This window comes from Cygnus atratus, chromosome 15 (genome assembly GCF_013377495.2).
Source record: "Cygnus atratus isolate AKBS03 ecotype Queensland, Australia chromosome 15, CAtr_DNAZoo_HiC_assembly, whole genome shotgun sequence".
Taxonomy (NCBI): domain Eukaryota; kingdom Metazoa; phylum Chordata; class Aves; order Anseriformes; family Anatidae; genus Cygnus; species Cygnus atratus.
In genome coordinates, this window is record NC_066376.1 from 149900 (window position 1) to 165713 (window position 15814).

General features: G+C 37.6%; 1 protein-coding gene across 3 annotated transcripts in view; it reads right to left on the reverse strand.

The window, feature by feature from the left end:
- LOC118256366 (BTB/POZ domain-containing protein KCTD5) overlaps nt 1–15813 on the reverse strand; it is a 38130-nt gene extending 22317 nt beyond the window's left edge. For 2 of the 3 annotated variants that reach the window (XM_050713772.1, XM_035563286.2), the window contains exons 1-4: nt 15538–15813; nt 5176–5284; nt 3948–4039; nt 2844–2939 (exon numbers count right to left, since the gene is read on the reverse strand). In XM_050713772.1, the coding sequence (XP_050569729.1) occupies nt 2844–2939; nt 3948–4039; nt 5176–5284; nt 15538–15774 (534 nt within the window). In that variant the 5' untranslated portion in view covers nt 15775–15813. Of the gene's footprint in view, nt 1–707; nt 804–2843; nt 2940–3947; nt 4040–5175; nt 5285–15537 lie in introns of all 3 variants that reach the window. The other variant, XM_050713771.1, reaches the window with a different exon arrangement.
- Between the last annotated feature and the right edge of the window lies 1 nt (nt 15814).

The window sequence follows — 15814 nt, forward strand, 5'->3', positions numbered from 1 at the left end:
TTTGGCGTATTATGAAAGTGAGAGCATTATTTTCCTGTCATACATGCCAAGTGCAAACAGTAACGTGGATATAAGACTGGAAGGTGTTATGCAAAACAACATATCCAGCCTGTACATTAAAGAACCTCGTCTTGTTCCAAAAGTTAATATATTTCCTTAGCTATATTTTATTTAAGTCATCTAGAGGAAAAAAGAAATTTAAGAAAATTGAGCATTCCAAACTGGTTTCAGAATAGCCAATTTACAGAAGACCCAAGAAAAGAACTGTAGCGTAAAAAATTGTCCCGTTCCCATGAAGGTTAGTACCATGAGCTCTGTTCACAATTGCTAGATGTCTAAAAATTCAGAAGTTCATAACAATCTCAGCAATATTTCACAATTTATTACAAAAAAATATTTTATCTTAATAATACATGGCACTTCCTAACCCGTTTAAATTAAAGCACAGCCCATCAGCGCACTTCAGAAAGGTGAGAGCTTTACATTAAGTGCGAAGAACTAGACAACGACCTCCTATTCACAGTATACCGAAAATCAACACTGACAAGAAGACTCATGGACAGTAAATTTATTTATCCTGTAATTGTTACGTGAATAATTTTGAAGGCAGCTGCTAAATACTGTCCTTCTCATATAGCGAACCTATTGAAGACAGCATTACGGTGACAGACTCATGTTACATAATCATTAAAATTTACATGACTTACATGCTGTTGTTGTCTAAAGCCTTTGTATGTGGCAATGTTACATAGCCCAAAGTTTCTCATTATGCAGTAATGCCAAAATGTTATTCTTCTGATTGCCTGAAGAGGTAACAATGGAAGCTAAAAATAATCCACAGACTAACACATTAAAATCACGGAAGTGGGGCAGCGCAACTATTAAGGCTATTTTTTTTGGAATGAAACTGATATATAATTGCACTTTTCTAGCAGCACTCATTCGCTTTCTTTAGAAAAGTGCATCAGTGCATAAATTGATAACTCATAAGTGCACCAGCGGTTTAACACTTTCCTCTCCTATTTGTCACATCCAATTGTATTTTGATAGAAAAGTAGAAATATTGAGGGAAAAGATATTTCTGATCAAAAACAACTGCTAAAACATGTTACATAGGGCACAGAGTACAGGGACTCTCAACCCACAGGAATATTATTCCTCTGAAAAAGTTGATGATCTCATACCATCAATGTTAATATATGCATAGCATGGTAGGCGCCATTCCAAAGAGTGCTTCGGAAGGAAGTACACTGCCGAGCAACAAAGAGTTATTTAGAAAAAAATACATTACAGAAATGCTACTGCGCATTCAAATCTTCATAATAAAACTGCTTGGATTATACAGAGTATTATAATTATGTTCTAAGTGAAAGATGTCTACTAAAAGCAGGTCTGCCATAAAACCAAAGGAGAGAACGACCTGGTCTGAGGAGAGGAGAAGCTGAATAATAAGGGACCATACAGCTACTGTGTCTACCTACTTCAAACTGTGTGTCCAAGAGAGAGCAACATGTGGCAAAAGCGAAGTAGGAAGGAAGCTGGATGAAATGAAAGACATAACATTCAAGAAAACCACTGGAGTTTTCCAAAAATATAAATTCTAAGAGAGATTATAATGGTTCTTTCTGCAGTGGCGCTGCCAAAGCAGTAATACTCCCAAATATAATATTCACAAAGAACACAGGATTTTAAGACAGCTAAAAGATATAGTATCATTTATTCTGTTAAAAAGAAAAGAATCTCTGTTTTGTAGTGAAAGCTAGTTTCTCATGACAAAGAATATCTAAAAAACTTTGTCAATGCACTGGTCAAAAACCAGCCATGTGGATTTAGTGAGAGCTTTTTCAAGTGACTTAATACTGAGTTTCTGGCATGCCAAATGGATCTTTTAATACTTGAACTGGAGAACTGAAGCATAAGAAGCTTTCTCTGTGTTGGTTTAGTTTATTTGATCATGGCTTTCTCTATGATACAAAAGCCTTACACGTTTTATTGAATACAAACAAAACATTCTTTTTTAGTTTTGTGTGCTGTATTCTTAAAATGTTCCTTTGCTGTGTTATTAGGGGGAGAGTGCACGGGATAAAAAGTTTGTGCTTATATTCTGATCTCTCCTACAGCTGGCACCAGACACTGAAAAAGATGTTGGTTGAGCACTTGGGTCTCATTCCAGAGTTAACAGAACCATTGCTCCTGTGCAGTTTAGATATTCTGGTAGGAGAGGAATGTAAAAGATGAAGAGACCATGTACTTAGTTTCTTATTCCCAGAGATCATCAAAGAGAAAAGAAAAATCATTTTGTAATTTCACATTGTGTTTTCCAATATACTTATGTACTTTCAAAGTTATTTTTACGCAGTGCAAAGACGGAAACACCTGTAGCTCATGCCCATCCAGCTTCTCATCTGCACTGGTTAAGTCTTCCCTCTTACACATATCAGTCCTTTACCTGAAGAACCACTGCTTTGGCCTAACTAACAGTTATCTCTCAAGCTCATCTCTTTTACCAAATGTCTGCCCTACCATTTCTATAAACTTGCATTAGTTTATTTTGGTTTATTCACCCTGCTGCTGTGTAGACCCCAAAGAGTTACATTTCAAATATGATGTATGTTTTTATAGAAAGTCAGATCAGTTTAACCAACAGAGAGCTACAGCACTTTTGTTCTCTGACAAATAAGAATACAAATCTGAAATTTCAATTTAATTGTGTATCTTTTTATTAATCCAATTTCTGATAACAATTGTGCTTAAAAAGATGCACAGAATTGACTTCCTACTCCTCTTTCACATAACTAAATTTTTACAAGACTTCGAAATTATATCCTATACGTTTCTGTTACCTGTTCAAATTTCCAGCCATCAGACATTGTGGAGACCATTTGAGTGAGTTCCTCTTCCTGGCACTGCAGCACCCTGTACACGTGTTTGACTGGCACCTTTAGGAAGAAATATAAGATGCTCAATACAGCATGGAATTCACTATCTTTATAACTTTGTGACATTCTTTAGAAATAGTAAGCACCAACCCATTTTTTTGTAGAATTCTCATTTGCTCAGGGTCACCTTGCTCAGTGCTTCATGAATGTTTCAGGGACTGAAAGTGCTACTTAAGACTTATAATAATCTTAAGACTTATCCATAAATAGATGGGCTTCCTACATTGTTCCATGTCGTAGCAAACCACATTAGTCAAAATCAAGGCTAATATTCTGCCTTTAAGGGATGTCTGACCATACTCAAAAATATCGTTATTTCTCTGTCAAGCTACCTTCTCCAGAGCAATGAATAACTAGGACCACATCAGGTGAAACCCTGCAGAAAATACTGCTATTCCACAACCCAGCTTCAAATTTGGCAACAGTACGCTTGTAATGTCTCTATGAAGACTCAGTCGAAGGCCAGAGAAGCAGAGTTAAAGAACAATCACAAACTTGAATACTCTTTACTTAACAGTTTCTCTGTGATATTCATTTTATGAAGAAACATTCATGAGCTGATTTGAGAAGAGGCAGGGTCTTCAAAACTATAGAGCACCATAAATAAAGTAACTTTAGTTCCCATCTTAATATTCTGTAGCAAACAACATTTGTACGTATGCTGTATAAACAGCAGTTATACATCTCATCATATATCTCATCATATTCAGAGCATTTAAATGTATATGAGAAAAATAATGCTAGCCAAGGTGTTTTCTAAAATAGCTATTTCCAGAAATATTTTGACAAAGAAATTTCACTATAACTAGACATTTTTGAACAACTGTTGAACAACAGAATTTTAGTTTTTGAACGAGAACTGGAACTGTTTGCTTGTGCCTTTTGTGAAGGGTACAGCCACTCAGTATCTTACCGGGGAAATGAGCAGTTATGGAAAAAAAAAAAAAGGAACCACCCATTACTTACTATATCATAAATAATCAAAAACACAGTAGAAAACAGCCTCACCTGTGAGATTTTGCTGTCTCTTTCTCTTATTTTGTCCTTTACCAGTTTTATTAGTGATGTGATATTGTAGAATTCAGCCTCTTCCAGTACACCTAGTATGAGAACATTTTTTGAAAAGAGCATGTAACCAAAGGTTCCCAGCCAAAATCACCATCCAGATTCTATGAAGACCTTCTTTTCTGCTACAGAAAACAATTTATTTTGCCCTAGGATCAATTTGTTTACCAGTCTAACTGTTCTGGCTTCCTTCAGGCAGATGTAGTTCGTGGTCTAGCTCATTCTGAAAAACTGCCCTAAAAACAAACTGAAAAAAACTGATGCCATTTCATACGCAGAATGAGAGGCAGGAAATAAAAGCAAACAAACAAGAATAGGAGCACAAATGCCATTCTACAGCAGTCTGATGGACCACCATAGCTCAAGCCCTGTCTCTAGAACACTAAAGAAAAATCCAAATACTCCCACTGAAAGTTCTCTTACTGCCAGCGTGCAGAAAATTTTTCTTCTTGTCATTTGAGATCTCTGTCCCTGAACAACCTCTTTAAGATTCTGACTGCTGTAGCATACTACAGACTGCAACAACTCACATGTTCAAGCCTTACCTGTTCTCTACACAAATGGTATATTTAACAATGCAGATTGAAATCTTAGTTCAAATTATTTCCTGCTAATTTTCTTAGACTCCATTTCTCTTCAATCAATTTGTTCACTATCTTATCAACACAGCTTTAGTACTAAAACAGTCATCCTCCATTAGGATAAAATTGATATGAATTGGGGCCAGGAAGCCAGGGGCAGAATTTACTCTTCAACAGCACATTCCACATATCTGAACGTTTCAAAACTTCACTCATACTTGGCTTTACATCTTCAAAAGCTTGTTTTGCAGCCAATATTCATTTGCTTGAAGAAGACTGAAAACAACTATTTCACACAGTTATACAGGAAAACAAAAAAAAACAAAAACAAGATTGTATGATAAAAGGCATCTCCCCTCATGGCAAAATGGTCTACTTCTAACTGGGAGCAGGGGCTGTGAAACCAGGAATCATGCTTAAAACACTCCAGTAGCAGCAAATACTATAACTGCACAATACCAATCAGCTTTGTCTGAAGCAGATTAAAATGCTACACTGATTAAGATTTACCATCTACAGGTACATTACTTTTGGTGGCTTTCAAAGCAGTGAGGATAATGAGAAAGTGACGAGATTTTGTAATATCCTACCTTCCTCAGCTAGGTCCTTGTTAATAACCAGTTTCCCATGTCTGAGATAGTTCAGCACTGGCCCAAAGTAGGTCGGGTCTCTGTCTATTAAATAGGCACCTGTTTCATCCTATATTAGAAACAAACAAAACAAACAAACAAACAAAAAGGACAGCCAAAAAGGCACAATGATTTGAATGCCCAAGCAGGAATTAATTGCAAGCTCATACTCAGCTTGGTATATGAATAACAAGCAGGTACTCATATACAGCTACATCACTTAAAGCCGAATTTGTTTAAGACATTAAATGGAAATCAACAATGTAGTTGTAATTATATCAGATTGGTCAATCAACGCAATCATGTACTAGACACCTTTTCGCTGATCAATTCCCACCCCTCTTTATCAAAAGATTATTAAAGCATCAGACCACTGTTACCATGAAAGGTCTAAACAGTAAGTGAGAACACTGAAAACTAAGGCTAAAAATAATACAGGAACTACCATTTTGTTTGGAAACCTCAAGTACAAGAACAAAGAGGCTAGCATTTGAATCTCACTGTAATATAGCTTCCACTCCCACTCCCCCTTGTGTTTTTAATTAAAAGCAAACAAACCTACCTCTTCTTTAACCTGAACATTTTGTTCTAAAATCTTTTGTTTCTGTCTTAGCTGAGATGTACAAATACTCACAGGGTACTGAGAACTGCCATGTACCAAGCAAGTGTTTTATGTGCATCTTCTAAAAAAAAAAAAATAAATAAAAAGTATGCTGAAGATGCAGTTCCTACCTACCTCATGCAGACAAAAGAGGGATCAAGATCAACTTATAACTGATGCTTAGTTTACCGATTAGAACATAGTTCAAGAAATTTTCCTGGTGATATTCTTGACAAAGACAAAGGAGTAAAACTGTTGTTTCCTATACAATTTAGAGTCTATGTGTGCACACCTTCTATGTGTGAGTAATGCAATACTGACATAATCTTCTTCCTTAGAGCTCTGGACAGCAAAAAGTGATAACACAGTTGTCTAACAGATACATCTGTCCTTTCTACTAACAAGCAGATCACTGACAATAGTAATACTTCAGTACCTCAAGTTTTGCTTCATTATATATATCCTATAAATATATACTGGAAACTTGAAGCAGCGTGCCAAGTACTTTTTAAAATTTAATAATTATTTTTAATATTTGATTAGATTACAGAAAATACTAAAAAAACATTAAATACCATAAATACCAACAATACTAGCCAAATTTGAATCATTCTCATATATGTGATACTTGTTCTACATGAAAAAAATCTGCTGACCGAATTCCTAGCGTTTGGAAATTCATGCTGATATGTAAATGTTTGATGACTGTACTGTAATACCTGAAAACTCCCCCTGTTTAACAGTTCTTAAGGTTCTGAAAATGTCTCACTGAAAGTGATTGCGGATGTATTTTTAGGCACATGGGAAGCGCCTAAAAAGTTCTAAACAGTTTCTAGAAAAATGCATTTATCTAACCAGGGCTAGCAGAAAGCTAGACCGCAGCCTGAACTACAATAAAAACAAACATCTTTCTATCATTTCACACTAAATGCTTTGCACACTAGAAAGCACTATGATTTTAGAACTAAGTGAAGGGATGCTATATTTCACATAAAACTATACAGATGTTTAAGAAAATACTGCTATTATATTAAAATGTGCTGTCAGTTAACCAACACAGAGCACACAGTGCTTGATGAAGTCCAATCACAATTTCTTCTGTGACTGAAATTCATGGTCTCACAGAAGATAGACTATGCACCAAACCAGTTGACAGATGAAGTGCATGAAACAGTATATTTTTAATGTTCCACATTTATGTGCGTTTACATTACCAAAACACTTCATGACTGAACAGTCCATAGAAACAACCCTCAGAAATTAAATTAGCTGTCAACTGTATGAATTGCAAACTGAAGAGCATTATTTAATCCAGGAACAGAAAACAGCAAAGTTGGAAAGGAAGATTGAAAACCGATAAAAAAGAAACACTGCTTTAAAGAAAGAAAAAGTGTCTTCGGTCATCTTTTGCAACTTCCACCTAATGATAGGTCACCAGCAACCTGCATTACCTGAATTCATCAGCTTAGCATGCACAACAGAGCGTACCATTAGCACATGTACCAAACATGCTTTACATTTCCTGACAACATCCACTCTGTGATAAATAAGATATAATTACTTTTGTCTTCTAAGTATTTTTAACCTTTTTCTCATCATCTACAAACCCTTTTTTTTTTTTGCATTCTCTCATTCTTCCTTTCACTTATAATTTTATTTCCTCACCAGTATCAAGTTTTCTTCCTCACCAAATTACCACACAGAATGTATAAAAATGCTTACTCTTCACACTGATGAATACAACCATCCGAAATATAACATACTGTATACAAATAAAGTGCCATTGCACTATTGCCACGGTTTACGAAGTGTGTAAGGCAATAATGCATCTTTAAAAAATAACAAAAAAGAAGAAAAAGGAACCTCAATGTCTTATAATTTATGGTATAATAGTCACTTTTTTTTTTAAGTTGTAAACATCAAGAGTTGAAGTTTAAGAACTCCAGCTAAATTCTGTGAGCAATCCAAATTCTGTCAATAAGATTCACTCTATTATATAAATTCCATGCAAAAATATGAATACACTAAACAATTGAGAGTAACTGGCCACTCTCTTACTTAGATCACAGATATGGAAAACATGCATTCATTAACACACTTCCAAAGAAAAAGATGCGTTCCTTGCACTTTGATCTTACAACTCAGTTTGGTTCAAGGAAGTCAGGACACAAAACAAATGATTCAGTAAAGAATACCGTAACAAAATACAAAAGATGCAGATGTAAGAGAGGCATAAAATTGACATCCTGAGCATCCTCCTGCAGAAAATGCCTTCTCACTCCTCCTTTAGAGTGAGCTTCCTGATTATCCCTTCGGCACGTACTGAGCACTGGATGTTAAAATCACAAAGAAAAGCTGCTTACACTAGATCTTTAAGGATATTTATGTAAACATAAATCCAATAAAAGCTGACTGTGTCATCATTGGCTCCACCTACAACTCTTAATATATGGGTCATAAGAGTTCATTCCACACCTTCACAATATTAAGTCAGGGTTGGCTTCATTCACATGCACATGAAAATACATTGTACTCCTATGTAACTGGCATTTTAGACACCCTTTCTAAAAGAAACAGTTTTACTTTAATGTAAGATAAGAACAATAATGTGTGCTTCAAATGTGATTTAGGCAGTTAAAATGCATAGCTACAGTTTGTGTAGATATAACTGGTCTTTGGGCTTGATAACTTGAATATTAATAAACTGTATAGTCCCAGCTATGCCGCTTCTTTTGCTAACTAGTTAGTTATATTTCTACAACCTTTGAGCAAGTTTGACTCTTCACTGTCACAAGCAGAGCGAACCCACCTCCCCAAATTTTTCAGATGGATACTGTAAGTGCTAGACATATCAATATCCTAATAAGGTATCAGTTTTCTTTCATGTAGATATATTCTACATAAGCACATGTTAATGTTTACCGTAACAGCAGCTGCAATTCATGTTTCTTCTCCACTCAGTATAATCATATGATCTCACATTTTGACTGAATAAGAGTTCCATATAAATTTTGCCATTCTTTTTAAGGATACTCAAAACAAACAGTTGTGTTTGTGTATCCAACACAAAAGTGCTAATTAGCCACGCAGGTGTTTGTATCTTTACACAATTCTATTCTTGTATTACAATCTTCTCTGTAACAAAAGAGAAGGAATTCCTTGTTTGGAATTCCTAGAGATTTTCCACACCTGCTCTCCTTTATGATGGTATCATTTAAAAACCAACATTGCTGAGGTACAGTGAAGGCTGCATTTGTTTACCACTCTCCCACGTCAATGTTTAGCTCAACTGTGTAGCAGAATAAAGTTACAAATAGTATGGAATTTCAGAGAAAGCCTAATAACTAGCTGCTAAATTTTCGATTACGTGGTTATATATATCAAAGTATAAAGGCAGTGTAGCTCACAAATAATTTTTCTTCTTCTTTAAGAACTAATCCTGAAGTATATCTACTATCCAGCATTCAGGGAGACATGAGACTCAAAACAAATATGCATTTTCAAAGAATTTGAAAAATATAGCCCAGAACAACGAAATGATCATGTATTCCATTCTCAGGCATTTCCATTTCAAACTTTATAGAGTAGCAGACTAAGGTTCAAAGGAACCATTAAGAATACTTAGCCTGATCTTCATATAAAACTTATATAGGATTCAATTTATTTCCTCTTAAAGTGAAATAAAACCTTTTAGGCAGTAGTGATGAAACCTAACAATTTTGTGCAAGACATTCCAATAACTAGTTACTGCCCCTGTTAAAAATATGTACTTTCTAGCCTGGACACGTACAGTTTCAAGTTTCATTAGCTGGATCTCACAATACCTTTGCTAGACTGAAAAGGCTTCTACTATGCGACTGCTTATCTTCACGTATGTACCTCTACACTGAAAAGTTACTCCTTAAGCTCTCTGCTAAAAAAGTAGTTCTGCTCTTCATAACCTTCCCCTATATCATATTTCATCTTGTGACTGTTTTCCAAGTCCTCCAATTTTTGAAGTGACCATGAATTATGGATACTTGTATCAGGTACAGGACTCCAGTATGAACACACACATACACCTGTGTAATGCCATTTAACATTCTCCCCGAGAATTGCATTAATATGCTTGTTAAAATGTCAGAAATGTATGTCCAGTTAAGTAACTTCACTGAGGTCAAAACAAGTCTGATGACATCTCCTTAAATACTTTTCCTGAACGGACACGCTCAGAATCCTCACCATCAAGCTCTTGGCTCAACACCACGCTCCAACGTAGATATCTAAAAAAGTGAAATCATCTACGTATACCGAGCAAGTGGAAGTTCTGCTAAAGGCAGTAATATAGACAGAAACAGAATAATATTTGGCACTAAGGCAGGATTTAGAAATAGCTGTCTCCCCTACCCTCCTGTATTTTCCAGATCTTGAGCTTGATACCCAGAACACATTCTTCTCAAACTGTGTGACCTAAAAACTTTGAACAACAGCTAACTGTCAATACTAATCAGAACTACACTAATATCACAGCACACCCACCTAACTAGCCAGAAATCTTATGGCAAAATAAAGTTTATCTTAGTTGTATGTTAGAATAATGACTATAATTAAGATACTTTTCTTCCACTGATTATTTAGTGCTGATAGCTAAGGATGTGCTGCCAGGAAGATTTTGATTTTTTCTAAAACATCCAGCGATTCCTTCCTTCCTTAACAGTCTATCTCAGTACTATTACACTTAACTTTAGAAAGGTTTTAAAAATCAAGCATGAGTACTGTTGCCAATAACCTTATTAAGAAAGGTTGGCAATCTTCTCGCTTAGGGGAAAGACTAATGAATAATAAAATAGTTTATAAAAGAAAAAGTGGTATCCAGATAAACCAGGAGGGTGCTGAAATCAGGAAATACCTCGCTGTAAAACTTACAACATAAGCGTTAAGTAAGTTAAACAAGGATGAGAGAGCGAGCAAGACTCTGCTTGTCTATTTTTACATATTCATCTATGAACCAAAATTTAAATACTCCTGAAAACAACTCCTATTATGAACATCGGGTATGACCACTACCACTTCACTCACTTGCTGAAATGAATCTCAATAGTCTTAAATACAAAGTCATAACACACTATCAAACGTTACAAGTCAGAGGATCAACATGTCACTATCTTATTCCTTTTAACACTAACCTTGACACACCCCACGGCAAAACTAATCTTCTCTCTGTTGCAACTAGAAGCCTATCTGATACCAAGAGACAGGCTGGAAAGCCTTGTTCAACCTTAGCACCTGCTGGTCATTCGAAGGCAAACATACTGCCTTTCTTGAAGACTTTTTAACACCAAGAATCAAGGAAATACTGTGATTTCTGTAGTTAAAAAAACAAAAACAAGTTGGTGTTCAAACTACAGTAAAGAAAAATCATTATGTATGCAACTAACATTTATGAAGTATAACATGAACTATTTCAGTTTTCTATTTTAATTTCTAATAAACTCATTCAGTTAACATGAAATTTATTGTGTCAACATGGGTGAGTCTGATACGCTTCACTTGTTCAGTTTAGGCAGAAACAGTTTATTACTGATTTTTGGTTTTGCTTATAGATCTGTTCTCAACCAAGAAAAGCTTTTCTTATGGTTACATTTTCTAATGCTTCTAATTTGGCAATCTTGCAAAGCAAGAAGGAACGTGAACTGAACTTTTTTCTTCAAAGATGTATATTTAGTGTTGTATGAGTTATTTAATTTTTGGTTCTTCTGCTTGGTCTTGCACCTAAATGTGCAATCTGCCCTCCCCCCCCTTCTGTCAGCTGGGACAACATTAGAGCTTTCTACAAACTGGCTTAACTCACTTTAGTTATTTTATATATATATATATATATATATATATGTGTGTGTGTGTGTGTGTATATGCCTCCTCCTTCATTTTTGCTGAGTTACACGCTTCTTTGATGGAGCATGATCACAAGAATATGAAACATGCCTATGAACTACAAAATGCATTTTGAATTACAAGCACAATTCAGTAGTAATCTGTTGACAATACAAGATAAAACTTCCTGAAGGAAGTTATCAAAGTGCATCTCAGACAAATTGCCCATACAGGAATCATGATATACCTGCTAAGGCTACATTATTTTTTATAGTTCTTTCTAACAGAGGGATGTGTCTAACAGTTCTCATTATCGCATCTGCTGGCTCATCCCTCAGGATTCTCTCCGCTCCCCCTTACCCTCCTCATCTGGAGGTAGGGTCAAGCATGTCTGGGATGGGTGTAGTGGCCACCGGCCTACCTACAAGCTCACATTCACAGAATCACAGAATTGTAGGGGTTGGAAGGGACCTCAAGAGATCATCAGGTCCAACCCCCCTGCCAAAGCAGGTTCCCAAGAGCAGGCTGCCCAGGTAGGCGTCCAAATGGGCCTTGAATATCTCCAGAGAAGGAGACTCAACAACTGCCCTAGGCAGCCTGTTCCAGTGCTCCGTCACCCTCACCGTGAAGTTCTTTTGCATGTTGGCGCGGAACTTCCCGTGATCCATTTTTTGACCATTGCCCCTTGTCCTATCCCCACAAACCACTGAGAAGAGGTTGGCCAAATCCCTCTGTCTCCCACACTTAAGATATTTGTAAACATTGATAAGATCCCCTCTCAGTCTTCTCTTCTCAAGGCTGAAGTTCACACTCTTACACTGACAATTTTAGTTTAAAACTAGGTGTTTAAAACCCTTGTGATCTTTAGTAAGAAAACACAATGGAATCAAAATCAGAGAATCGTAGGTCAAAGACCAGCTCTCTCCAAACTTTGGGAGGGCATTATCTTTAACTAATAGCTGCACCTTGCAAGAACTACCGTTTTACAAGCACAAAATTGTATACTATGGCAGTTGTTGTAAATACACTTTAGTATATGAATAACATTCCATTTTAGTATCAGGTTACAGCTCACTGAGACTCCAAAAAATTAAGCCATGAGAGAATTAACAAATCTGTTACTATCAGATTATATATACATGGCAAAGGAGAAGAACCAGAGTCCAAGACAGTATCACCAACTATTCCATTAAGATATCTGTGCTCATCAGTTAAAGACATTTGATATTTCACAACTATACCAGAGACACAATCTACATATAAGCTATTGTATCAAGACAGTATGCCCAAAAACTGATGAGATGTCTGGGAAGGACTTTTTTTTTCTCTTGCAATAACATCTATGATATCTGTTATCTTATAAATCACAGAAAAGCAAGGACCTGATTCGATTATGACTTGTTTTCTATAGAATATGAAGAATTCTAAAAGAAGATTCTGAATTGAATCCTTGGAAGACAAGCATTACACGTTTAAGCAATCTTTTGTACTGTAAAGAGTGCGCTATGATGGGTAATCTAAGAGGTAGGCCACTCCTGCAAAATCCAAGAGAGCAGATTAGTACAGACACAGGCGCTGAAAGGATGAAGTGAAAGTCAATGACTCTAGTGCAGATGTTCAAGACAATGGGGCATGAAACTCCGACAGATGTTGGAATGAAAAGACCACAGTGGATATTTGATCAGGAAAGGCTTTGCTGCCCCCCCCCCCCCTTTTTTTTTTTTGCTTTAGGTACATCATATTGAAGACAATTGGGTTCGTTAACCCAGAGAATGCAACTCTGAATAACAAAAATTTCCCCAAATCCAGATTTTCCAAAACAATTTGTAGTTTTCCTTACTACTTGCCTCATGTTACTTATTTTCACAATAATCTATTAAAGACGCCTATACCAGCCACAATTTTATTTTAAAAAGTAAGACTCAATCTTAAATATAAGATCCACTTACAACCACCTTGTGAAACTGTTTTAGTAACGTCAACCTGGAAAGAGCACCTTAATGTCACATTCTCATCTTGCATTTTAGCTCAATTCCAATTCTGTTCTACCGTGGGTTCAATCAGGCTACTCACACGGACAGGATAACGCAATTTGTTTGCATCTTGTAAAAGTTGTTTTCATTAGAATTCTACATTGGAAGATAGTAATATCTAAGCAGCTCAAATAATGCACAGACGTGCTCCCTGTAAGCAGAGAATATCTTCCTATAGCTGTTACTGTAGCTAGCTTTAATTTATCATGTACACTATTAACAACTATGAACTATTTAAGCCTAGAAACATCAAAGAAATTCATCAGGTGTCTCCATATCCTACCAAACAGCTACATAACCTTAGTATAAATTTACAATATGCTGCTGTAACTGAAACATGTAAGCACAGTACAAAGAAAATGTTTAGATCAATACCTCAAAGTTTTGTAAGATATCAATACTTCACTGATTACACACTTGTGAAAGAGGATTGATTTCATCAATTAATGAAAAAGACACCCAAATAGCTTAAATAGGGCTAAACCATTTATTCTAAAAACGCACCTCTTGATTACATCAATTTTTCTTGCAGTATATCAACTGAAACCAGTACCTTAAGTATGCCTTATCTTATTTAAGAGACCTTAGAAAAAAGCTTCCCCATTCCCTCACAAGAAAAAACATTTCATGACCTACCAGCAATCCACCTACATTTTTACATCTGTTTTTACAGGTCAGTCTAAGCTAAACCTCTCAAAACAAAACAAAGATGCAACAACAGATCTCCCAAATGCCACACTAAGATATTTTTTCTCTAGCTCTGGAACCTTGTTCATACTCTGCTCTACATTTTCTTAAACATCCTTTGTGGAAGTCCCGTATGAAAAAAATGAAGAGAACCACTACCAGCTGAGCACTGAAAAAAAAATAATAAGAACTATATAAAAATAACAAGTCTTTGCTTTTAATCTGTTACTTATATATCTGAGGATTATAACCTGTTCCCTTTTTCTCCCTAAACATCCAGTACTGGAAGTCAATTTTCATCTACTACATTCCCAACTCTCTTTCAGAGCCAGAACTTTACGTGAATACTTTATACCCATTATACAAGCCATTCCATAAATAAAATCTTAATCAGTAGCGTCTCTTTCCTACTTTTTTTTCCCTACTGAGTCAGAATGAACGCACGAATACTCAATATCACCCACCTTTTGCAGTCCATACACTATATGCAATCTTTTATTTGATGAATTGCTGAAACACAGAACGTTATGGCCGAATGACAAAGGTTATTTTTTCCTAACATACTGAATTTCAGCTTCATAAAGTATTCTTCTACAACAAACAGAACAATTCATGAAAAGAAGTCGTTTGATCCGGGTCTTGAAATTGAACCGGAGGGTGATGACGGTGCAGAAACAGAATGACATCCGTGCAGGCAAACGCTCCGTGAGAGTGCTAAAACCAAAGACAGTCAGCCAACGTCACCGTTTAAATAAACACACGAACGATCCGGTGCTCTCTTTGTCACGTTCGTAAGGCGGCCGCACAGAAGCAGCTGCGTTAATCGGGAACCCAAGAAGCTCACCAGAAACCAGCCTCCTCTCACCCCGAAAGCTGAACTCCCACCGAGTACGCGAACTCGCCCAGCACTGCCCTTCATCCACGCCCCCAACGGCGGCCGAGCTTACGCTTGCCGTTCCCGCAGCCCGAGACTCCCCCGCGCTCCCCGTCTCGGCCTCGCCGTACCGCCGGCAGCACTCCCCGCGGGCAGGCGACGCCGCACGCCGGGCCCAGGCAGCACCGGCGCGGCGCGGCCGCCGCAGCGCTCCCGCAGCCGGAGGCCGGCGGCGCGGGGCGGGGCCTTGCGGCGGGAGCGGCGCAGCCCGCGCTCACCTTGTCCGAGTCCAGGTCGGGGTCGGCCTGGCAGAGACGGAAGAGGAAGGACTTGGGGTCCCTGCAGAGCGTCTGCCGAGTGGTCAGGAAGCAGGTGCCTCCCACGTTCAGCCGGACCCACTTGCCGGGCACGGCGCCGGGGGGCGGCGCCGAGCCGCACCGGCGGCAGGGCCCGCCCGGGCCTCCCGGGCCGCCGGCCGGGGGGCCCGGGAAATCGCAGTGGTTCTCCGCCGCCATCCTCGCCGCCGCCGCCGGAAGGGTCCGCCCCAGCTACGGG